At 38.8% G+C, this 25,694-nt stretch overlaps 1 protein-coding gene across 5 annotated transcripts in view; it reads left to right on the forward strand.

Moving 5' to 3' along the window:
* GPCPD1 (glycerophosphocholine phosphodiesterase 1) overlaps positions 1-25,694 on the forward strand; it is a 68,335-nt gene that overhangs the window by 19,803 nt on the left and 22,838 nt on the right. For 4 of the 5 annotated variants that reach the window (XM_032141909.2, XM_032141910.2, XM_032141913.2 and 1 more), the window contains 9 exons: positions 5,428-5,503; positions 7,358-7,399; positions 11,708-11,831; positions 13,234-13,465; positions 16,489-16,651; positions 16,925-17,057; positions 18,388-18,442; positions 22,420-22,512; positions 25,038-25,115. In XM_032141909.2, the coding sequence (XP_031997800.1) occupies positions 5,428-5,503; positions 7,358-7,399; positions 11,708-11,831; positions 13,234-13,465; positions 16,489-16,651; positions 16,925-17,057; positions 18,388-18,442; positions 22,420-22,512; positions 25,038-25,115 (996 nt within the window). The remainder of the gene's footprint in view (positions 1-5,427; positions 5,504-7,357; positions 7,400-11,707; positions 11,832-13,233; positions 13,466-16,488; positions 16,652-16,924; positions 17,058-18,387; positions 18,443-22,419; positions 22,513-25,037; positions 25,116-25,694) is intronic. The other variant, XM_032141912.2, reaches the window with a different exon arrangement.

Consider the following 25,694-nt stretch of genomic DNA (forward strand, 5'->3'; position numbering starts at 1 on the left):
TTGTACATTGTCAAATAATAGAAGTAATGTGCAAGGCATCTTAAATTGTGAAATGATGTGAATTATTGGAATACATAATGTTACGAATATAAAGAATGATAGGAAAACAAATAATGAAAGCATTAAAAAGCTGAAATGGGAGAAAGGTTAATTTTACTGTGTTGAAAGTTTTAGGAGGTAATCTACCCAGGCAGTTTTGGAACCAAAGCTAAAAGTTTTGCGATTATGGACAAGCCAGTTGACCTTTAGGCTTTAGCCTCCTTATCTATAAAACAAAAGGTTTGAACTATAGATTTTTAGATCCTTTCATTGCAAAATTTTATTGAGTAAATGAAATTTTACCATTCGTATTTTTCTCCCATGCATTGCTTTTTTTGGCATATTCCTTTTAGCTTTGAAGAGTCCTGAAATTGTTTTTCTCAGTTTTTCACAACGACATGTTCTCTTTGTGAATTAGGATAAGGTGTTAATATGTTACATTTTAAAATAATTTCACAGATGACAAAACAAAATATCTTATTTGAACATAGCACACAAAAGTAGTGAGTATTCCTGGAATGAAAACATTGGTATGAATCTGCAGGTAGTCCACTGATGTCACATCCTCACCAAAGATACTTTCTGAATTAACATGTAATTTCAACATTTTTTTTTTTCTGTATCCACCCCTCTTTGCTTGTGGGTAGAATTAGGGATGTTTCCTCATAGTGAAATGTTAGCCAGTTTTTCATTGTATCCTTTGAAATTTTTCCTTCATTTTTTAGAAATACATCTTTATTTTTCAGCACATGTCTATGTTTCTAACTTTCATAGCTGCTAACATTCACTCATAATTAGATTCATTACAAACTGTCTTATTTTGACCTTGATCTCCCTTGAGTTTTGTTTAAGTCCTTTAACAAGACAATCAGTCACCTGCGATAGATAATTGTTTATTTTCAGAATAGTCTAGTTTGTCATTTTGTACAATAGTTTATTAGTATCTAAAATCCTTCTGAATAGTAAATACTGTCAGGTGTTAACTTGAGATTTGAACACTCTCAGAGAGTCTGTTGGCCTGGCTTCCTTTGCTTTACTCATGCCTAGGTGACTGTTTCTTTTACTGGTTGTACTAAAAATAGAGATTTTTTTTTTTTTTTTTTGGAGACAGAGTCTTGTTCTGTTGCCCAGGCTGAAGTGCAGTGGCGCGATCTCGGCTCACTGCAACCTCCGCCTCCTGGGTTCAAGTGATTCTTCTGCCTCAGCCTCCAAGTAGCTGAGATTACAGGCGTGCAACCACCATGCCTGGCTAATTTTTGTATTGTTTTAGTAGAGACAGGGTTTCGCCGTGTTAGCCAGGCTGATCTCAAACTCCTGACCTCAGGTGATCCACCCGCCTCAGCCTCCCAGAGTGCTGGGATTATAGGCAGGAGCCACCGCACGTAGCCTTGATTCCTCAGACCCCCTTTTACATTCAGTTTGTTTTCAAAATCGTGGAAGGAAAACAATCAGTAAAAGTTTAAAAAATTTGTGATATGCAAGCGGTGATATTACGTGGCTAGCTAATAATTTTGCTTGGTGATTTGTTAAAAAACAAACTTCCAATCTACATATTGGATAGTCTTATTTACTTCTCTCAGTGCTTGGTATAACTGAGTGATGTCAGTAACTGTTTAAGAAAACAATCATTAAGACTTATTCTTGTGGGAAGAAATTTTTAAAAATATTTTTGTTAATATGCATGTTTGGAAACATTTCTACAGTCGTGTGGCATTATGTATGCTAAATTGTGAAATAACTACCAGTACTGTTAATGGAATATTGTCTTAGATTGACATCATTACTTTTTTCTCCAAAGATCTATCTCCCATGTTAACTCCAAAAAGCTTAAAATTTTGGCAGGCTTTTCCAGAATGTTTTCTTTCAGAACTGTTTCCTTTTCATAGATCTTAAAGAATAAGCTATTACAGATAATATATTAGAAAGTATTGCATGTACAGTGAGACCAGGATTAAAAAATAAATAAATGAAAGGATTGCATGTTTTGGAGTTATCACTGAGATTTTGAATTTCCCAATGCTCAGTTGTTAGTTTTTATTTATTTTTTTGAGATGGAGTTTCGCTCTTGTTGCCCAGGCTGGAGTGTAATGGCTCATTGCAACCTCCGCCTCCCGGGTTCGAGTGAGTCTCCTGCCTCAGCCTTCTGAGTAGCTGGGATTACAGGCACGCACCACTATGCCCTGCTAATTTTTGTATTTTTAGTAGAGACGAGGTTTCTCTATGTTGGTCAGGCTGTTCTCTAACTCCCGACCTCAGGTAGTCCACCCGCTTTGACCTCCCAAAGTGCTGGGATTACAGGCGTGAGCCGCTACGCCCGGCCTGTTAATTTTTTTTTTTTATAGAAGTAAAGCTGAAAATTTAAGATTGCCTTCTAAAGTTTAATAAAGTAGGCTTAACAATTTTGGAAATTCAGTGTATTTTAAAACTAGGTTCATTTTTTTCTATATTATAACAGTTTACCAACCAATGTACATTTGTAGTCTGAATGATGATAGACATAATTCTGTCATCTGTTTACCTGGCCTTTTGGACTGTTCCTCAAATATGCAATTCTATTCAAGTCTAGGTGGTTTTATGCAGTGGGGTAGTGGGTAGATGAGACTGGAGTTGTTAAAATTGCTACTGAAATATGTTCCCTATCACATTTAATCCAAAGGATATTCTTACCTGATTAAGTAGATACTGCTATCAACAGTCTATAAAGTTCCCCTGACATCTGAATTAAAACAAAACAAACTCTCTGCTATGCCAACTTTATCTCTTTTTGACATTTAATATTATATTCATAGCACCCTTTTCTTTTTTTTTTTTTTTCTTTTTTGAGACATAGTCTCGCTCTATCGCCCAGGCTGGAGTGCAGTGGCGTGATCTCAGCTCACTGCAGCCTCCGCCTCCCAGATTCATGGGATTCTCCTGCCTTGGCCTCCCGAGTACCTAGGATTACAGGCACACACCACCATGCCTGGCTAATTTTTGTATTTTTGGTAGAGATGGGGTTTCACCATGTTGGCCAGGTTGGTCTCGAACTCCTGACCTCAAGTGATCTGCCTGCCTCGGCCTCCCAAAGTGCTGGGATTACAGGCATGAGCCACTGTGTCCAGGCTGTTTCTATTTTTATGTATGTATTTGCAACTTTTTTTGAGAAGGAGTCTCACTGTCGCCCATGCTGAAGTGCAGTGGTGTGATCTTGGCTCACTGCAACCTCTGCCTCCCAGGGTCAAGCAATTCTCGTACCTCAGCCTCATACGTAGCTGGGACTACAGATGTGTGCCACCACACCTAGCTAATTTTTGTATTTTTAGTAGAGATGGAGTTTCACCATGTTGGCCAGGCTTGTCTCAAACTGCTGACCTCAAGTGATCCACCTGCCTTGGCCTCCCAAAGCGCTGGGATTACAGGCATGAGCCACCATGCCTGTCCTATATTTGCAACTTTTGAGGTTTAGAAAGTTTGATATTTAAAAAACACATTTAAAAAATATTTCAGGAAAAATGTTATAGTAAACATCATCTAGAATTAATTTGATTTTCTTTTTAGTATAGTGGATATGAAAGTCACTATATTTTTAAAAGAGCAATTTCACATTACATTTTTAAAAAATCTACCCAGTCTACCAATTAAGGTGAACTGTTATAGCAGGGAAGTGTTTAGCTAGAGAAAAAGAGAATTTTATTTAGTATCCCAGGATTAATGATTTGAAGAAATATATAGTGCTATTTTAGTTTTTAAATTTCAGAAGTTTGAGGATTTCAGAAAAGAACTTAGCCTGGTTATTTTAAGTGACAGGATTATTTATTGCATTTAATACTTAATAATGTGCCTAAGTTGTTACATATTTGTTATTGTTTGGCATATTATCAAATTTAATCAGTATTAAAATCCTATAGAAAGTATAGGAGAATATTTTAATCCATTATTAATGCCTTCTAAAGATAATAGAGAAGCTTTTATGTCTAGGCTTTTTAAGAGTACGTATAGGCTGGGCACAGTGGCTCACACCTGTAATCCCAGCACATTGGGAGGCTGAGGTGGGTGGATCACGAGGTTAGGAGTTCGAGACCAGCCTGGCCAACATGGTGAAGCCCTATCTCTACTAAAAATACAAAAATTAGCTGGGCGTGGTAGCATGTGCCTTTTTAATCCCAGCTACTCAGGAGGCCGAGGCAGGAGAATCGCTTGAAACCAGGAGGCAAGGGTGCAGTGAGCTGAGATCGTGCCATTGCACTCCAGCCTGGGTGACAGAGTGAGACTCCTGTCTCAAAAAAAAAAAAAAAAAAAGAGTATGTGTAATATAATGCCTAGAAAAGGGCTCAAAGATTATATGAGAAAATCTTGATGGTGATTATCCCTAAATGGTATGATATGGGTGAGTTTTGTATTTTCTTTTTGCTTCTCTGTATTTAATTAAATTTATGTAACAAATAAAATACCTTGTAAGATTATAGTTTGAAAATGTGCTTCCAAAATGTGTATTTAAGGGTTTTATTTCAGCATATAATTATAACTAGTGAGTTTCTTTTTAAAAATTAAAGGAAAATTTGAACACTTAAATTTTAGTCTTTTAGGTATACTCAGGGAATCTTTCATGGTTATTTCACTACCGCATATGTTATCAACACATAGCTTTATGTTCTTTTTTAGTAGGGGAACTTGATAATGGAAAACAGTGTGAGGAATTGTCACACTGTATGAGATTTTAAACTAAGGCATAAGAATGAAACTAGATATTAGTTCCTCTTTTATCACACTTGCTCTTCAAGTTTACCTGGCCACATGTCCCTTCTAGAATTTCCTGTGTTCTGTAGAAACACTGGTTCCTATGATATGAGAAATCTTCCTGTTTTTCACTTAGTATTCTTAAATAAATGTAATAAATAACTTTATTATGCTTCTTAGTTCCTTGAGTAGCTTGTGATAATTGCTCTTGAGTACTTGTTCCTACTATTTTTACTATTGTAGACTTGTTTAGGCTTTTTCTAAATGCATAGAGCAGGAGGTACATACTTTATCTAGCAATACCTCATTGATGGCTGACATACGAAAGAAAGCATATTTAATATTTATCTTAAGAATTAATATCAGTTAAAAGTGAAAATTTCTTTGAAACAATTGAGTATTGTAGGCGATTTAGGAATGGGTTTGAGACAGTTCTGTGTGCCAGTTCATCTCATTTTTCTTTGTTTACTGCCTCACTCTAATTTTCTTCCAGCATTTCATCTTGTTTTGTGATCTGGTACATTCCGGGTTTTTGGCATATAATATTGATAATAAGATGAATCTTTTGGTCTCATATTTAGTATAAGATTTAGGCCACAAACATCTAATGGAGTCATGGGTAGAAAATAAGATATAAGAAATTATTGCAGACGTTTAACTTTTAAATTGCAGACTATCGGTGGTCCATGTCAAGTGATAGTTCACAAGTGGGAGACTCATCTACAACCACGATCAATAACCCCTTTAGGTATGGGCATTAACTGCATCTGTTTGAGGCATATGCATAAAGTTACTAATATGCTGCACAATGGCTTAGTGGGATTTAATAAATTTTTATTCTAAAGTTAAGGTCAATGCATTGTCAGTGCTACAAATTTCACCGAGCATTTCATGGATCTTTCAAAACTGAACAGTTTTTAATTGCCTTTTAAAATAAACTTTATTAGAAATATTTACCTAGATATTTTTGATTTCTTGGGTTAGATTAGTTTTTTATGAAATATTTACTTTTGTTTGGAATGGTTAGGAAGTTTATAAGATACCATTCTTCTTGAATGAGCATCCATGGCTCTGTTTGTTTACTTGCTCAGACTTAGCAAACATTTGAAGAAAAAATTAATCCAAAACAAAGATTCTTAAATTTTTAACTTTGAATATTAATAGAGTAAGTTATTCTATTTTTTTCTTCTTAATTTTTTTTGTTTTTTAAGAAACTGGTAAATACTTGAATAAACTTGTATGAATGAATTCAAATTTCTTAAATTCCCTGCTGGCTATGCTAGAATTGCTACTCAGAAAGTTGTTTTCTGTTTTTTTTCTTTCTTTCTTTTTTTTTTAAAGTTGTTTTCTTTTAAACACATCCACTTTTCTTATGCTTAAATATGGCATTTCTCTTCATACAAGTATTTTTGAACTTCTTTGTCCATATTGAAAATCGAATTTGAAGTTCATTTCACATACATTAAATTACCCACATGTATTCATCTATAAATTGACTCAGTGCTGAGAAATGTATCTTTTAGTTTTGAGGTAAAGTTAAAATTGAAAGATAACTGGATGCCAGTTTTCTGGTTTAAATTAGAAGCAGTGGGAGTTTCTGCTTCATCCTGGAGTAAGGACAGTATCTCATTCCATCCTCTTTATTGGATTTTCTTTTTGTTTTAATACATTTTTGGTAGCGTATTTAGGATTTTTATGAGCGTATACTTAAAATTATAATATTCCCATACTGAGGTTGGAACTTACTAGGTATGAATGTTTTAAAAAATTGTATTTTAAAGCATCTTGCAGTTAAATATATTTTATTATGAGAAATGGGATGATTTTGTTTCTGTCTTTTAGAAAGGAATGTATACTTTTGAGAAATATAACTTTTGAACCTAAAAGCTGTGTTAAACTTACCAGAGAATCTTTATTAGGAACTGTCACATCCATTTTGCAAGTATTTCAGACTAATGTTTAAACTGGGAAGGGAAGTAGGCAAGGAAGATAAATTGTATTTTACTCAAAGGGTGGGGTTTTACAGCTTTTCTCATTGAGTTGAAATTTCTGTTAGGAGAAGGGGATGTGCTAGCATTTATTCTTTTGGTAGTTCCTCACAGCTCTGTACATACAGGTAAGTTCATGCTGTTTGTAAAGCTTTTAACTGGCAGTAGTGAATAGTTGGGATATGAGGAGAATTACATTTGAGACAGGTTCAGAATATGCACTACATAAGAATAAGCATTTTAATTGTGCCAAGACCTTTGGTTTGAAAATCAAGAAGGAGTTATCGTTGTCCAGCAACCTGTGAGTCTTATACATTGGTTAGTGTAGAAGTTAATCCCAGTGCCTCTAGAGCACCTTTCTGAAGAGTTTTCTTTTTGTTCCTTTTAACATAATGGACAATCAACGAAGTACGTAAGAACTATTACTGTTTGCTAGCCTCCTTTAAAGGGAATTCTTTATTGAGGGCTACAATAAATATGCTTATTCACCTTGGGCTGCTTTTAAGCTGTAGATTTAATATTATAAACGATCTTTAAGGTGGATAATTTCTCAGTTGTTCATTGGGTATGCATCAAGAGTTTTAACTAAATTTTCTATTTTCCTTAAATTCTAGAAAGCGAAATTATTATTGACGATGGACAATTTGGAATCCACAGTAAGTGAGGCTGACTTACTTAAATGTTTACTGAAATGATTGAGATGTTACTTTACATTTCATTGGAATTATATAGCACAGGAAAATAGAACATACAGTCATGTGCTGCATAACGATATTTTGGTCAAAGACAGACCACACATGCAGCAGCGGTCTCATACGATTATAATGAAGCTGAAAAATTCCTGTCGCCAAGTGACATCACGGCTGTCGTAACGTAGCGCACATTATAATACAGCACATTATGTTTTCTATGTGTAGATGTGTTTAGATACACAAATGCTTACCATTGTGTTATATAGTTGCCTATAGTATTCAGTATGCTATACAGTGCTGGAATCTAGGAGCAATAGGCTACACCATCTAGGTTTGTGTAAGTACATTCCCTGTACTTACATAAACAACAGTGAAATCGTCTAATGACGCATTTCTCAGAACTTATCTTCATTGTTAAGCAATGCATGACTGTAGTATGATTTTGAAAATAGAGGCTGGATCCAAAAAAACAAATCCCTACTGTTAAATAATTAGTTTCTAATATAATTTTTTTTTTTTTTTTTTTTTTTTTTGAGACGGAGTCTCGCTCTATCGCCCAGGCTGGAGTGCAGTGGCGCATCTCGGCTCACTGCAAGCTCCGCCTCCTGGGTTCACGCCATTCTCCTGCCTCAGCCTCTCCAAGTAGCTGGGACTATAGGCGCCCGCCACCACGCCCGGCTAATTTTTTTGTATTTTTAGTAGAGACAGGGTTTCATCGTGGTCTCGATCTCCCGACCTCGAGATCCGCCTGCCTCGGCCTCCCAAAGTGCTGGGATTACAAGCGTGAGCCACCGCGCCCGGCTCTAATATAATTCTTGCACTTTAAAATGTTATCCTTTTGGTTTTTATTTGACTAGCAATTTCAGGTATATGATATTAATATAATTAAAAGTGTGTAGTATACTGAACTGCTAATATAGCCTTTTACCTCTTTTATGTTTGAAATTACATTAATGTTTCTAAATATCTAAAGTGTGAAATGTTACACTTAGGCTAAGTTTGTGTATTTTGTGTGTTTGTATATCTGCATATACAGTAAAATTCAGACTAACCAAAGTGTTCTAGTAATTGTGGCCGAATGTTTAAAAGTTAATTTGAGATAGAGTAGAAAATGCTTTAACTTCTGAATATGTTGAAAATGTTATTTGTGTACTTTCTGTTTTAGTAAATACTATATCCTGAGAATTCTAATTTTCTTCAGTGACTGGAATTCTTACCCCCGCCCACCCAGACTGGAGTGCAGTGGTGCAATCTCATCTCACTGCAACCTCCGACCCCGAGGTTCAAGTGATACTCCTGCCTCAGGCTCCTGAGTAGCTGGGATTATAGGCGCCTGCCACCATGCCCAGCTAATTTTTGCATTTTTTTTTAGTATAGATGAGGTTTTGCCATGTTGGCCAGACTGGTCTCAAACTCCTGACCTCAAGTGATCCACCCACCTCAGCCTCCCAAAGTGCTAGGATTACAGGCATGAGCCACCATGCCCAGCTAGGTGACTGGAATTCTTTTTTTTTTTTTTTTTTTTGAGATGGAGTTTTCGCACCTGTTGCCCAGGCTGGAGTGCAATGGCACAATCTTGGCTCACCACACTCTCCGCTTCCCATGTTGAAGCGATTCTTCTGCCTCAGCCTCCTGAATGGCTTGGATTACAGGCATGCGCCACCACGCCCAGCTAATTTTGTATTTTTAGTAGAGACGGGGTTTCTCCATGTTGGTCAGGCTGGTCTTGAACTCCTGACCTCAGGTGATCCTCCTGCCTCGTCCTCCCAAAGTGCTGGGATTACAGGCGTGAGCCACCGCACCTGGCTGGAATTCTTACAGTGTATCAGGGCTATTATACTAAACTGATTCTCTCTCTCTTTTTTCTTTTTTTTGAGATGGAGTCTTGCTCTGTCACCCAGGCTGGAATGCAGTGGCGCAATCTCCGCTCGCTGCAGCCTCCACCTGCTGGGTTCAAGCAATTCTCCTGCCTCAGCCTGCTGAGTAGCTGGGACTATAGGTGAGTGCCATCACACCTGGCTAGTTTTTGTATTTTTAGTAGAGATGGAGTTTTGCTATGTTGGTCAGGCTGGTCTCAAACTGCTGACCTCAAGTGATCTGCCTGCCTTGGCCCCCCAAAGTGTTGGGATTATAGGCGTAAGCCACCGTGCCCGGCCTGCATCCTCATTTTGGATGCTGTACTGTAGGAGTCAAAAAGTGGAAAGAGGGTGGGCGGAATTGTGTTTGTACTGATTCTGGATCAGAGATAAATTGCTGATAGCCAGTTTGCTTTCCTGCTAAGCATGGGAAAGAACAGGCCCGAATGTTTTGGTTGTGGTTTTTATTAGGTATGGTAGAAATGAACATGCTCTGGCAGTATTTAGACAGGAATTTGACATCTTTTCCTTGATTTTGTTTGGGATTGTTTATATTACATCAGAAAACAGTGTACAGTACTTGAATAGCTTTAGTGTTGTTTTAGAGTCTTTAGTACTTCATAAGTAATATTTACACTACATGTTTTGGAGTGCTTTATGGAGTAGTTTTGCTTGAGCTGTAATGCATGGTCTCACTTTGTCTTTTCTGTAAAAAAAAAAAAAAAAAAAAAAGGTTAACGTCCCACAATTACTAAGCATTCTTAAGTTAGGAGAGAATTTCTAAGGAGAGAAGTTTCTTGGTATTTATTTATTTTAACCCTGTTGATGAAAAAGCTTAGATCCAAAACAGTTGACAGCTTCTCTGGTATTTATGAACATTTTATTACCTATGTTAAGTAGGTGAGTAGCTTCAAGTTAATGCCAACAGTGTTGTCATGATCATGCAGTTTATTTATGGCAGAATATATAAATTTGAGAATATGGAATTGACTCACAATTCTGTTCTTACCTTCTGATATCTCAGACCCCCAGCACTAGTGGCATAACTAGTTGCAGCTGAATATCTAAAGTGACGCTTTGGAAGTGTAACAGTGATCCCTAGTAGAACAATTGCTAGGTTAGATGCTATCTTGGACCGTGTGCTCTTTCTGAAATAGATTTGTATTATTTTAGTCATGGATTCAATATGAATATTTTAATTTATTTGTGTTGTGACAGCATAGCTAATTATTAATATTCATTTAATTTTTCCCCCTACTTCATATAAAAGTTATATTTTAATGAAGAATTTAAGATTGCCTGTATATTTGCTTTGGGGAGAAGAGTACCAGTGTTATGTAACCTCAATGCATTATTACAGTGTGAATGTGGGCAGGGTGAGGTGGCTCATGCCTGTAATACCAGCACTTTGGGAGGCCTGAGGAAGGCAGATCACTTGACGTCAGGAGTTCAGGAGTTTGAGACCAGCTTGGCCAGCATGGTGACACTCTGTCCCTACTAAAAATACAAGTCAGCTGGGCATGGTGGGCGCCTATAATCCCAGCTACTTGGGAGGCTGAGGCATGAGAATCACTTGAACCTGGGAGGTGGAGTCTGCAGTGAGTTGAGATCGTGCCACTGCACTCTAGCCTGGGCAACAGAGCAAGACTCTGTCTCAAAAAAAAAAAAAAATGGAATTGATTCCTTTTAGATTTTTTTCAAAGATGGTATTGATAGAACCAGGATCTTTTCTGAAGGCCTTTGGAATATGTATTCTAAATCTGCCTGTTCACAATGATTCATTATTTTGGGATTATTTTCTTTTTCTTTTCTTTTCTTTTTTCTGAGATGGAGTCTCGTTCTGCCGCCCAGGCTGGAGTGCAGTGGCGCGATGTTGGCTTACTGCAAGCTCTGCCTCCTGGGTTCGTGCCATTCTCCTGCCTCAGCCTCCTGAGCAGCTGGGACTACAGGCACCTGCCACCACGCCCGGCTAATTTTTTTGTACTTTTAGTAGAAACGGGGTTTCACCGTGTTAGCCAGGATGGTCTCAATCTCCTGACTTTGTAATCCGCCTGCCTCGGCCTCCCAAAGTGCTGGGATTACAGGCGTGAGCCACCATGCCCGGCCTATTTTCATATTTAGAAAGGAAAAAAGTTAATTCTATTTTTATTGTTATTCTAAAAATACTTACTTGCTGAAAGGATTCTTTTCCTTCAGATTTTTACCTTTGGCACCCTTGGGTTGCATATGAACAACGGTTTAGGCAGGGGTCTAGGAAACAAATCATGGATTAGATCTCATTAAAAAATGTATTTCCTTTGGAGGTAAAAAAAAAAAAGAAAGTGAATGTGAACTAGAATTGTCAATCCATATAGGTACTTATGATGTTTAAAAAAACATGTATAATAATTACTGTTCTTCATATTTATTCTCTCAGATGGTGTTGAAACTCTGGATTCTGGATGGCTGACATGTCAGACTGAAATAAGATTACGTTTGCATTATTCTGAAAAACCTCCTGTCTCAATAACCAAGAAAAAATTAAAAAAATCTAGATTTAGGTATGACCATGTTTATGTGTTACTTAGGCCATTTGTTTTCACTAGTGCTGTAGATTTCAGACTCAATTGGTTTTAGCCTTTAAGTGTACAGTTTGGGATAATGTTACATATTCTAGTAACTACAGGGCTTTGTAATAGTGAACTTCTTATCACTGCTCAGATTGCTACAGTTGCAGTTAGTCTTAATCTCTACATGTAGAACCAGAAAACATTTGTTTATATAGATAAGTGGTTTTCTAAGCTTATGTATTTTTATAGTTTCTATTTAAATTTTCATAGTGTAGCAATAGTTTGTTTTAAAATTGATATAATGGGTCGGGTGTGGTGGCTCACGCCTGTAATCCCAGCACTTTGGGAGGCCAATGGACAGTGGCTCACAACTGTAACCCCAGCACTTTGGGAGGCTGAGGTGGGCAGATCACCTGAGGTCAGGAGTTCAAGACCAGACTGGCCAACATGGTGAAACCACGTCTCTACTAAAAATACAAAAATTAGCTGGGCATGCTGTTCGGCACCTGTAATCCCAGCTGCTTGGGAGGCTGAGGCAGGACAATCGCTTGAACCCGGGAGGCGGAAGTTGCAGCGAGCCGAGATCGCACCACTGCATTCCAGGCAGAGCGAGACTCTGTCTCCAAAAAAAAAGAAAAAATTGATATAATGGAAATGATTGTCTGCTACATAAGAATGCCATAAAGAGAAAATATTTTTTGGAAATACTCTTCAGTGTTCTAAATTTTATTGTGTCTTGAAAATGAAAAATTTTCCACACAGAAAATTTTTGAATATTATATGTGTTTAATAATATATATATTCTTTCTTTTGAGAGAGGGTCTGGCCGTGTCACCCAGGTTGGAGTACAGTGGTGCAGTCTCGGCTCACTGCAACCTCCACCTCTCAGGCTCAAGTGATCCTCTCACCTCAGCCTCCCGAGTAGCTGGGACTACAGGCATGTGACACATGCCTGGATAATTTTTATATTTTTTTGCAGATGGGGTTTCACCATGTTGCCTAGGCTGGTCTCAGACTTCTGAGCTCAAGCAATCCTCCCGCCTCAGCTTCCCAAAGTTCTGGGATTACAGGCGTGAGCCACCGGCCCAGCTCTAGATTTATTTATTTATTTATTTTTAATGAAAGAATCAACAACCTTAGTAGGCATAATGGTCATTTATCCCATTTTAATACTTTGCAAAAATATTTGTAGATAATAACATCAGTATTTTATAAAACACACCTAATTCCTTAACCTGTAGTATGTGTAATCTTTGCATAATACATTATTTTTGTTATTCGAAGATCTAGCATATTTGGGGGCACTTTAAAATGTAGAATTCAGGCAACATTTGTATGAGTTTTTCTTTTCTGCCACTTCTTGCGTCTCATTATTTTTTTTTTTATTACGTAGGGTGAAGCTGACACTAGAAGGCCTGGAGGAAGATGATGATGATAGGGTATCTCCCACTGTACTCCACAAAATGTCCAATAGCTTGGAGATATCCTTAATAAGTGACAATGAGTTCAAGTGCAGGCATTCACAGCCGGAGTGTGGTTATGGCTTACAGCCTGATCGTTGGACAGAGTACAGCATACAGACGATGGAACCAGATAACCTGGAATTAATCTTTGATTTTTTTGAAGTGAGTAGTTACTGCAGTGAGGGGATTGAGAAAGAATGCAGGGACAAGCTTATTTTAACGTTGGTTTTGATTTTTATTTTAATCTAATTTGTGTAAAGCTAACTTTTTGGAGGTGTGCTTCTCTGTACAGTTAAGCTTAAAAAACTTAGAGTTGTCATCTTCAAGTACTATTAAGAATATAATTAAGAGAACAGCAGTATTGATGTTTCAAATCAAGACCAGATGTCTTTGATGCCTGTCTGCTAAATAATCTAAATGTAAATGAATTGTATCCAAAGGAACCATCAGTGGTCAATAGAGACCAGGGCAGGCTTTGTACCTCTTGGCGGGCATCCCGATGTAACAAGCGTGATTGAGTTCTCACTATGATGGAAGCCTGTCGTTTATTGAGGTGCTTTATTAGGATTTGTTGATGGGACTGACTTGCAACTTGATATTGTAAATATGTAATGAAATTGTAAAGCTTGTGCCACGTTATTGACAATCTGTGCTGCTAACTTTCTGGAGCTACGTGTGATACTTACACTAGTGCTTGTAGATCACTGGCTGTTCATATTTCCCCAACACATAATACCTGGTACATCCCCTAAGGTCCTTACTGCTGTGGGCCTGGCTCGGTAGTGATATGTAGTGGTTTCCTTAACCTCCAGCTCCACCTCCACACCCATTTATACTAGATTAGAGTTTAAATCTTGGAGGGTAGGGAATATGTCTTGAACACCAGTAGCCCCCAGCCAGTTTCTTGAGAACAGAATTCAGGATGGATTTTTAAAAATCTAATCTTAAGCAGTAAGATCTGTGGGTCTGTATTATAAAAGTATGAATTTTTGATGACTTCTTTCTTTCTTTTACTTTTTGAGACGGAGTCTCGGGGTTGCACAGGCTGGAGTGCAGTGGCATGATCTCAGCTCACTGCAGGCTGCGCCCCCTGGGGTTCACGCCATTCTCTTGCCTCAGCCTCCAAAGTAGCTGGGACTACAGGCACCCGCCACCTCGCTCGGCTAATTTTTTGTACTTTTAGTAGAGATGGGGTTTCACCGTGTTAGCCAGGATGGTCTTGATCTCCTGACCTTGTGATCCGCCTGCCTCGGCCTCCCAGAGTGCTGTGATTACAGGCGTGAGCCACCGTGCCCGGCCTCTTTCTTTTTCTTTTTTTCCTTTTTTCTTTTCCCTTTTCTTTTTTTTTTTTTTTTTTTTTTCCGGAGAGAGGATCTTGCTCTGTTGCACAGGCTGGAGTATAGTGACATGATCATGGCTCACTGCAGCCTCAATCTCCTGTGCGCAAGTGATCCTTCTGCCTCAGCCTGTCAAGTAGCTGGGACTACAGGTGTGTACCACCACACCCAGCTAATTTAAAAAAAACTTTTTTGGCCAGGCGTGGTGGCTCATGCTTGTAATCCCAGCACTTTGGGAGGCTGAGGCAGGCAGATCACGAGGTGAAGAGTAAGAATACAAAAGTTAGCCGGGCGTGTTGGTGCGTGACTGTAATCCCAGCTACCTGAGAGGCTGAGGCAGGAGAATTGCTTGAACCCAGGAGGCCGGAGGTTGCAATGAGCCAAGATCGCACCACTGCACTCCAGCCTGAGCGACAGAGCAAGACTCTGTCTCAGAAAAAAAAACAACAAAACTTTTTTTTTTTTTTTTTTTTGTTGAGATGGGGTCTTTGTTGCCCAGGCTGGTCTTGAACTCCTGGGCTCAAGCCATCCTCCTGCCTCGGCCCCTCAAAGTGCTGGGATTGCAGGTGTGAGCCTCTGCTCCTGGCCTGAACATTTTCTTGTTGCTTCCTTTTAATAAACCTACCTTTTAATAAATTATATCTTGAATGTCCTACCTTCCCTTTACTTGGTTTAGCATTTTTTGTAATAGTGTTTTATTCATAGACTAGGCTGATAAAATATCCAGTGTAATCTCAAAGTGAGTATAGTATTTGGTTTCCTAGAGAGTTGCTATCCCTTGTGACACTTGTGTAGACACATTTTTAGAGAATATGTTAAAAATTCACTACAAATAGGGCCAGGCGCGGTGGCTCACGCCTGTAATCCCAGCACTTTGGGAGGCTGAGGCGGGTGGATCACCTAAGGTCAGGAGTTTGAGACCAGACTGACCAACATGGAAAACCCCGTCTCTATTAAAAATACAAAATTAGCCGGGCGTGGTGGTGCATGCCTGTAATCTCAGCTACTTGAGAGGCTGAGGCACGAGAATCGCTTGAACTCGAGAGGCGGAGGTTGCGGTGAGCAGAGATCGTGCCATTGCATTCTAGCCTGGGCAACAAGAGTGAAACGCTATCTCAAATAATAATAATAATAATAATTCACTACAAATATATCTTAGTCTTACAACAACATAAAAGTGATTAGAAATTTTCGAGCAGTGCTTTAAATTTAAACTGAATGAGACTCTGTCTCAAAAAATATATATATTTTAAAATGTACAAAGAAAATGTATTTAATCATAGAGAAGCCACTTGAATATAAATTTGATTGTATCTCTTTCTTATCAGTTCTACCCCAGAGATTCTCAGTTGACTTTAAGTGAGGTTTTTGATCTTTAAATTGAAAATATTGAATTTTTTTTTTTTTTTTTTGAGATGGAGTCTTGCTCTGTTGTCCAGGCTGGAGTGCAGTGGTACGATATCGGCTCACCACAACCTCCACCTCCCGGGTTCAAGCATTTCTCCTGCATCAGCCTCCCGAGTAGCTGGGACTACTGGCATGCACCACCATCCCCGGCTAATTTTTTGTATTTTTAGTAGAAACGGGGTTTCATTAGGTTAGCCAGGCTAGTCTCAAACTCCTGACCTCGTGATACGCCTGCATCGGCATCCCAAAGTGCTGGGATTACAGACGTGAGCCACTGACCCCGGCCGAAAATACTGAAGTTTTTATGAAAAAAAAAAAAATATATACACATTTCATATATAGGAGATATATATATGTGTGTGTGTGTGTATATATATATGTATGTATGTATGTAATATAGAAGTTTAAAAATTAAGATTATTTTAAATCTCATTTTTTCAGGAAGATCTCAGTGAGCACATAGTTCAGGGTGATGCCCTTCCTGGACATGTGGGTACAGCTTGTCTCTTATCATCCACCATTGCTGAGAGTGGAAAGAGTGCTGGAATTCTTACTCTCCCCATCATGAGCAGAAATTCCAGGAAAACAATAGGCAAAGTGAGAGGTAAGGTTGAAGACGCTGCCAAATAACCCAAGGTTAAGTTAGAATTTTAATTAGTTTCAAATTAAGTATTTGATAATGATAAAGATGAAATTAATAACTTGCTCTAGTATCAATTTAAGGAGCATGTCTGTTACGTTTTGAATCTTGATTTTTTTTTTTCTGTTTGATAGAAACTGATAAAGCTGACTTGAGTGGTATTTAAATATAATTCAGCTCATAATGGACCTTTTAATCATTTTTATTTTTGTTCCTCCCTCTTTTTTCCTATGAAAGTTGACTATATAATTATTAAGCCATTACCAGGATACAGTTGTGACATGAAATCTTCATTTTCCAAGTATTGGAAGCCAAGAATACCATTGGATGTTGGCCATCGTGGTGCAGGAAACTCTACAACAACTGCCCAGTAAGTTGAATATTTGAGTAGGATTAGCATTTGGTGTAGCTCATGTTTGATAGAGTTACACTGGTTTTCTCAGCAAAGGTCAAATGATGTTTTTATTACTTACCAAGGGAATTTAATGTAATTTGGTAATTGGGGTTAGAGACCAACCTTAAGATTCTGGTCAGTTTTTTAATATATCTACTGAATTGATAAGGAGGAAGACATTAAAAGTAGAAAGGCAGGAACGAAAGCTTGATGCAGAAAGCTTTGGTAGCATCAGTGTGTGTGTCTGTGTCGTGGTCCTTACTTTTGACGTGTTGCCCTCTCTGAGTCTGAGTTTGCGCATCTATAAAATGGAAGGGTTTGGACAACATTATCCCAAGTCTAGAAAAGTGTGACTAAACTCCAGGAATATTAGTTAACTTAGACCTCAACCGAAAGATGCTCTCTCTTCTCAACAGACATTAGATTATAGCCTGGAATAGTTGTCTTCCCCTTCTTTTAATTTTAAGGTCTATTAAAAAAAATAACTATTTAAGGAAGAAGCACCCTCACCCGCCTCTGCCTTTTTTATTTGTTTGTTTTTGAGACAGAGTCTCTGTCGTTCAGGCTGGAGTGCAGTGGCACATTCGTGGCTCACTGCAGCCTCAATTTCCAGAGCTCAAGCCATTGTCCCACCTCAGTCTCCCCAGTGTCTGGAACCACAGGCACGTGGTACCATGCCCAGCTATTTTTTTGGTATTTTTCTGTAGAGACCAGATCTCACCTTGTTGCCCAGGCCAGTCTTGAACTCCTGAGCTCAAGTGATCTGCCTGCCTCAGCCTCCCAAAGTGCTGGGGTTACAGGCGTGAGCCACCGCACCCAACCTCTCAGGCCCCATCTTAAACAGTACATTTTCCACCTTTCTGTTCTTATTAATAGAGTTTCCATACTTCCATCCTATATGTGTGTCAGTTGTTTCTCCTTCCCCCACTGTCTGCCAGTATTAAGTCCTTTGGAGGCTGTATTGCAAGGAGCAGGTTTCTACGTGTCTGTTTCTTCTGCCATTGAAAAGGATTGTTTTTATTGATCACTTTGCATGTCTCCAAGAAAAAAGTCCATAGTACAGGGCAAGTGTATGTTGTGTTGGCTATGTCAGTATTCAGCTTGTAAATATCTATCATTGTTAGAGCTTGCATTTAAGGAATAAATTCCTGGTGACAGCCATAGTCATATTTTGGGGATGTCAAAATTGGCCTCAAAATACAGAATAAGTACTATTTCCCATTGTTGAAAGTACACTTTGCTTGTTTATTACATTTGTTTCTTTATCTTCTCTATAGTCTATGATAACTGTATTTCTTCTTTTCAGGCTGGCTAAAGTTCAAGAAAATACTATTGCTTCTTTAAGAAATGCTGCTAGTCATGTAAGTAACCTTTAAACAACTTTAGAGAAATATGGATCAGGGAGTGTCCTCCAGTTTTTATTAATAGTTAGAAAGGGGAATATCTCTTGGCATAAGCATCTTTTCTTTTTTTTGAGACGGTCTTGTTCTGTCACCTGGGCCTGGAATGCAGTGGTGCGAACATGGCTTACTGCAGCCTCAACCTCCTGGGCTCAGGCAGTCCTCCAACCTCAGCCTCCATAGTAGTGGGACTAGAGGCATGTGCCACCATGCCTGGCTAATTTTTAAATTTTTTTTTTCTCTTGTAGATTCAGGGTCTCACTATGTTGCCTAGGCTGGTTTCAAACTCCTGGGCTCAAGCAATCCTCCCGCCTCAGCCTTCCTAAGTACTGGGATTATAGGCATCAGCCACTGTGCGGAACCAGCATCCTTTTTTGAGATAATAAATTTTGAGTAATTGAGACAAAAAAAAGTTCCCACTAAGCATTGGTTTTCACTACCTGAATAATGTGCTTATTCAGTTACTCACTTTGGAAAAAATGCCTTTAGAAAGATTTGATGGGATGGGTGTGGTGGCTCACGCCTGTAATCCCAGCACTTTGGAAGGCCGAGATGGGCAGATGACCTGAGGTTGGAAGTTCAAGACCAGCCTAGCCAACATGGTGAAACCCAGCCTGTACTAAAAATACAAAAATTAACCTGGCGTGGTGGCCCGCGCCTGTAATCCCAGCTACTTGGGATACTGAGGCCAGAGAATTGCTTGAATCTGGGAGGTGGAGGTTGCTGTGAGCTGAGATCATGCCACCGTTTTCCAGCCTGGATGACAGAGTGAGACTCAGTCTCAAAAAAGAAAAAAAAGAAGGAAAGATTTGATGGTGATTTTATGTAACACTTGAAAGAAGTGTATCAGCTGAGGTATCAGCTGAGTGTGGTGGCTCATACCTGTAGTCCCACCTACTTGGGAGTCTGAGGCAGGAGCTTTGCTGGAGCCCAGGAGTTTGAAGCTACAGTGAGCTATGATCTGTCCAGTGCACTCCAGCCTGGGTGACACAATGAGACTCTATCTCTTTAAAAAAAAAAAAAAATATCAGTTTCCACCCTTGCATACCAACTTGACTGTCTTCCTTAATTCCTTTTTTTAAAAATCCAGTTATAAAGGATTACAGTCTGTTTTTTAGCTGTGAGTATTTTCAGCAACTGCAATTGGGACATTTTTAATCAATAACCTGAGATTTTTCTCCCCTATTCCTCTGTACTTGTCTGGATCGCCTCACATTCCACAGTGAAACTAGGGGAAAAACGGAGGAACGTCTCATTTTTTAATTTCCACTTTTTCCACAATGTACTCCATACGCCCTCAACTTTGCCTTGTGAAAAATAGTTCAGGAAGTAAACTTGGTTAGTCAGTGTTTAGCTTTATGACTTATATGAACTAACATCTATTCTAAGGTGTACTTTTAAAATATTTTAACCTCTCGGAAATTGGAATGGGTTTACAACTTAGCTTTGAGTCATAATTTAATCGGCAGCATATTTCCCCCTCTTAGTGGTATATAAAATAATGCATTTTAAAATTCATGACATCTTGAATTGATTATAATTTTAATGTTTAAAGTATTAGTAGATTGTTTTATCTTTCTTTTGAAAATATATTACTGTTACTGGGCTATAGTTTATAATTAATTTGGAGGCAGTTTTACTGTCATAGCTAAACATCATTTCATTAGCTATAAACGTGATGGCTTGGTCACCCAGGCTGGAGTGCAGTGGCAGGATCATAGCTCACTGCAGCCTCAACCTCGTGGGCTCAAGCGATCCTCCTGCTTTGGCCTCTCAAGTAGCTGGGACCACAGGCATGTGTCAGTGTGTCGTCACACCTGGCTACTTGTTGTGTTTTTGTAGAGACAGGATCTCACTATGTTGCTCAGACTGGTTTCGACCTTGTGGGCTCAAGCGATGCCCTCACTTGGCCTCCCTAAGTGCTGGGATTACAGGCATGAGCCATCATGCCGGCGTGATGACCCTGTTATTTTTTTTTTTTTTTTTTTTGAGATGGAGTTTTGTTCTGTCACTCAGGCTGGAGTGCAGTGGCGTGATTTCGGCTCACTGCAACCTCCACCTCCTAGGTTCAAGCAATTCTTCTGTTTCAGCCTCCCGAGTAGCTGAGATTACAGGCGTGTGCCACCATGCCCAGCTAATTTTTGTAATTTTAGTAGAGATGGGGTTTCACCATGTTGGCCAGGCTGGTCTTGAACTTCTGACCTCAGGTGATCTGACTGCCTCAGCCTCCCAAAGTGCTGGCATTATAGGCGTGAGCCACTGCACCCCTCCAATAATTTTTAGATATGTGCTTTTTGAGAGAGGATTTAATTAAGCCTTTTTCTTCCATATTCTAATGAAATCCTTTATAACTCATAGGGATCACATTTTCAGATGTGTTATTTTAATTATTATTGGCTTATTATAATGTTAAATACATATCTATGAAGATGTTTCAGTCTGTTATTGGCTTATTACTTAAACCTCACAATGAATTTTGGGATTAAGTTTTGCCTTCTACTAAAATTATTTTCTATAAGGATTATGGTTGTCTAAAACCAAACAAATTAGAAAGCTACAACTTAAAATGTTTAATAGTTAGAACTACTTGGGAATGGTAGGGTTTGTCCTCTTTGGTAGAAAGGGTTTTGGTATTGTCTTGTTTAAAATAAGAGGTGCTAAGTTTCCCGCTTCAGAAGTCTGCAAGGAAGTAGGCTTCCTCGCCAGACTCTTGAACTCCTTTGACTCTAGTCTGTGATCCATGTGTATTCCCAAGTTGAGTTCTACCCCTTGACAACTTAGAGCCAGTGTAAGGGATAGAAATGCACCCATCTTTTCAATAAAGTAGTGTTACAGAATTTTCAAACCTTGCTTCTATCGCAGCTGGCCTTCTTTCAGAAAAGGTACATTTTTGCATGTCAGTTTATGACATACAGACTTTAACTGAATTAATTCATGGGGTGAGTGGATCTGCCTTTTTCTTTTTTTTTTTTCTTTAAATTAATTTCAGTCCTGCTCCTTCTGTATGGATCTGCTTTTTAGAAATTTGGCTTTAACTATAATTTTTTTTTTTTTTTTTGAGACGGAGTCTCGCTCTGTCGCCCAGGCTGGAGTGCAGTGGCGCAATCTCGGCTCACTGCAAGCTCCGCCTCCGGGGTTCATGCCATTCTCCTGCCTCAGCCTCTCCGAGTAGCTGGGACTACAGGCGCCCGCCACCACGCCCGGCTAATTTTTTGTATTTTTAGTAGAGACGGGGTTTCACTGTGGTCTCGATCTCCTGACCTCGTGATCCGCCCGCCTCGGCCTCCCAAAGTGCTGGGATTACAAGCGTGAGCCACCGCGCCCGGCCTGGCTTTAACTATAATTCATGTCTTCCTCATTTGTTTGGCTTTCGTTAGGAAACCGGACATGAGCATCACCTTTTTCCTGTTTCTGTTTTCTCTGTCTGTTCATCAGCAGTTATGGCTTCCTCTTTCATTCAGTACTGACATTTTGCTGAGAAAGGCTGTACAGTGGACTGCTCAGGTGCCCTAAGGAGCCGAGCTAAGGTGCTTTGCAGCTTATTCCTTCCCTCACCAAATCTTTCATGTTAGCTGTGCAGCTAAGGTTTGCAGGGGCAGTGGGCAGCAATGTGAGGGATCCCTGAGCTCGGGGCTCTTGTTAGGTTCCTTTTCTGCCAATAGCAGTTGCAGAAGTGACAGCCCCGAAGGCTGTCTTACTGCCACTGCGGTGCCTCTGGGTGTTTTGAAGTGATTCTGTGTCTTTTTTTTTTTTTTTTGCCAGGAAAAAGCAGCTGTGCTTTTGCAAAAGAGAAAAGCCATTGTTTAAGAGAATACATTTTAGAAAAAGTTTGTACAGGTCCGTAATTTTATAGTGAACAAAAATTTCTTATGTTCTTGCAGTTTGAGATGTACTGTGTACCAGGCAATGTTTTTCAAATACTTGCTTCCTTCTGTCAGGGTGCAGCCTTTGTAGAATTTGATGTACACCTTTCAAAGGACTTTGTGCCCGTGGTATATCATGATCTTACCTGTTGTTTGACTATGAAGAAGGTACGTTGAAATTTCTTCATTTCAAACTCTTAATGTTAAGTAAAAGGTTTAAAAACTAGGAAGTTTTTTTATATTTTTAATTGCTTATTAAATAGAATTGGTTAATTCATTTTCTTGGTGAATTACTGCCAGTCCTTCCCTCTCAGGCTCTTGCAATATTGAGGCAGTGATGAGATGGGAATACTGACTACTAGGGCTCTATTGCTGAATATACTTTATTATGTTACAGAAAAGGGACATTCCAGGTGGTTTCTGTAGCGGTCTGTCTGTGCTACTATATTGAGGCAAGAGAGGAAGATATCACAGTGTTTGTTTTCTAGGATTCCAGCTGTTTCTGCTTCAAGCTTCTTCAATTAATAAGGCTTAGTGAGCCACAGTGAAAAATTCAAAAAGAGGTTTGGAGTTAGATGGTGGAGGGACTCAGTGAAGAGGTTTAGACTCGAGCTAGGGGGGTAGGAAATACTTTTTAGCTGAAAAGGGAAATGTTCAAGACTAATGTTTTGGTAGCTGATGAAATAGGAATTTCAGAGGACAGAGACTGCAGGCAGGGCGAGCAGCAATGTGGGCTACAGGAAAGGTAAGCCTGAATTGGAGTAGGGACCAGAAGAATGGAGAAGAGGGCATAATGGGCGGGATCCAGAATGAGATTTAAAAACTTATATAGCTTTAAAAAAACTAATTGTTTTTGTACGAACATAATCATGATAATGATATAGTCCCTAAATGTCAGTATACTATGTAACCAAGTGATTTCTCGGGGACTTAGACTCTAAAACTGTGTTGGGTATTAATTTCCAACTGAGTTGATTTAAAGTTAGTCTAGTTGGCTAACATCACTGTACCAGATACTGTCTGCTGTATTAAAGAGTGTGACAAGGACCCTGGCACCACCTGCTGGTGAATTTTAATCAGAGTTCCTAGGGGTTGGATTATTATGATGTATATATGATGCATAGGAAAGGACCCTCTTGTTTCTGTGAAATGGTATTAGAAGGACGGAAGAAAGGAAGGAAGGGGAGGGGAGGGGAGGAAGGGAGGAAGGGACGAAAGGAAGGAGGTGCATCTATTCAGATTACATGAGTAGAGTGACCAAACACATGGAACAGGTTGTTTTAGCCATGGAAGAACATAATGAAAAGATAAATGAGAAAGAGTGAAGTGATAAATGCTCTTATTAGCCAAGATTGAGATTCATTGATCTAGCTGCAATTTATTTATTTATTTATTTGAGACCGAGTGTCGCTCTGTTGCCTAGGCTGGAGTGCAGTGGCGTGATCTTGGCTCAACCTCCACCTCCTGGGTTCAAGCAATTCTCCTGCCTCAGCCTCCTAAGTATCTAGGACTGCAGACTCCTAAGTAGCTGGACCATGCCCAGCTAATTTTTGTATTTTTTAGTAGAGATGGGGCTTCACCATGTTGGCCAGGCTGGTCTCAAACTCTTGACCTCAGGTGATCCGCCCACCTCAGCCTCCCAAAGTGCCGGGATTACAGACGTGAGCCACTGCACCCAGCCGAGCTACAATTTACTTAGGAAAATCAATGAGAGTTCAAATATTACTAATGCCCCATTTTCACTAGGCTATATCTTGATCTGAAGTTGAACTTGAATGAGTTAATTGAGAAATGAAAGCAATGAACTTTTATATTGAATTTTGATTTTTAAGCTGGTGTTTTTCTTATAAAAACAATTCATGTTCATTAGAAAAAATATAAGTATTTCAGAAGATTATGAAATGAGAAATAGATCTTTCCTGTTTTTCCTTGTTCTGTCTTACTCTTAATAGTTTCTTGTATATTCCAGAAAAACTTTATGCATGTACAGGTTCATACCAATGTACATGAATGAATATATATGTGATGGATTTTAGTATATTTGTTGGACAGATGATTTATTGGTGACTCATTTACTGTAGAAGTGCCTCCAACAGAGTGACACTGATCATTTGATAGACATTAAAACCTAATACAGCAGATTTTCTTGTGGGGGAAACATGATAGCTCAGAGTGCTTAAGTATTATGGTTTATAGCTAATCAGACAATTTTTTCATGACATTTGGTGTGTCTGCTGTTTTTAATCAAATGTTTACAAGTCTTCGAAAAGATTAGAAACTTACAGAAATAAATTTTTTATAGTACTTTCATATTGATTTCTAGTCATGTACTATGGATAAGTATCAAAGAAAATGTATAGACAGCATAACAGGAAGTAGGGGAGATGACTGACTTCTGGTTCTATCCTTAGTTGTCTTCAACGCTATACCTTTCTCCCAGCTGCATTTTCCTTCCAGGTATTCTACACTGCAATGAAAACGAAAGCGAGAATATAAGGGCTGGGAGGTGGTGTTAGGTTAGAAGGGCTGTCCTGCATGGGCTCAGTGTGGCTACTAACAGTTATTCTCATTGTTGAGTAAATAGAGTTGCTAGGCCTGTGTAGTGTAAGCATTCAGTAATAATTTAGGGCTCACTTTTAATTTTCTTTATTTCTTTCTTTTTCTTTCTTTCTTTTTCTTTTTTTTTTTTTTAGAAATTTGATGCTGATCCAGTTGAATTATTTGAAATTCCAGTAAAAGAATTAACATTTGACCAACTCCAGTTGTTAAAGGTAGTAATAATAACACGAAATGTAAATTATCCTTTAGCTTTAGGACTATTGTACTTGCTTGTTATATGGTTATGTTCTCTTTGCACATGGGGATGACTGTTAACATTTAATGTGTAGAGTGTGTGCTTTGGTATTCTGTTCTGTTTGGGAGAAGGGTTCTGTATTGATCCAGCTGTCTTCTCCAACCATTTACATGGACCCCACTGGTTTTTGTATTCATGAAGGAACGAACTAGACCATGAGTTTTTGTAGGCCATAGTGGCTAGCCCTTCTCATTCTTAATCTTTAGGTTGCTTCTGCTCTGCAGTAGCCCTTCTTCATATAATGGTCATTATTTTACAATAGGCCTTTTATGCAACTGTTGGTAAATATATGTTAATTTCCAATACCTTTGAATATTTTGTATCATGTAATTTTACATGGTACCTCTTCCTATCTCTATTAGGAACCTAAATAAATGCATGATTCCCCATTAACAGTTATCTAGTGAAGAATTTCTATATTCTTCCCTAATTGAGTATTTGATAATTATCTTAAATATGTGTATGCACATATAAAATATATATAGTGGCTAGTGCT

Source organism: Hylobates moloch, unplaced genomic scaffold (genome assembly GCF_009828535.3).
Source record: "Hylobates moloch isolate HMO894 unplaced genomic scaffold, HMol_V3 SCAFFOLD_21, whole genome shotgun sequence".
Lineage (NCBI taxonomy): Eukaryota > Metazoa > Chordata > Mammalia > Primates > Hylobatidae > Hylobates > Hylobates moloch.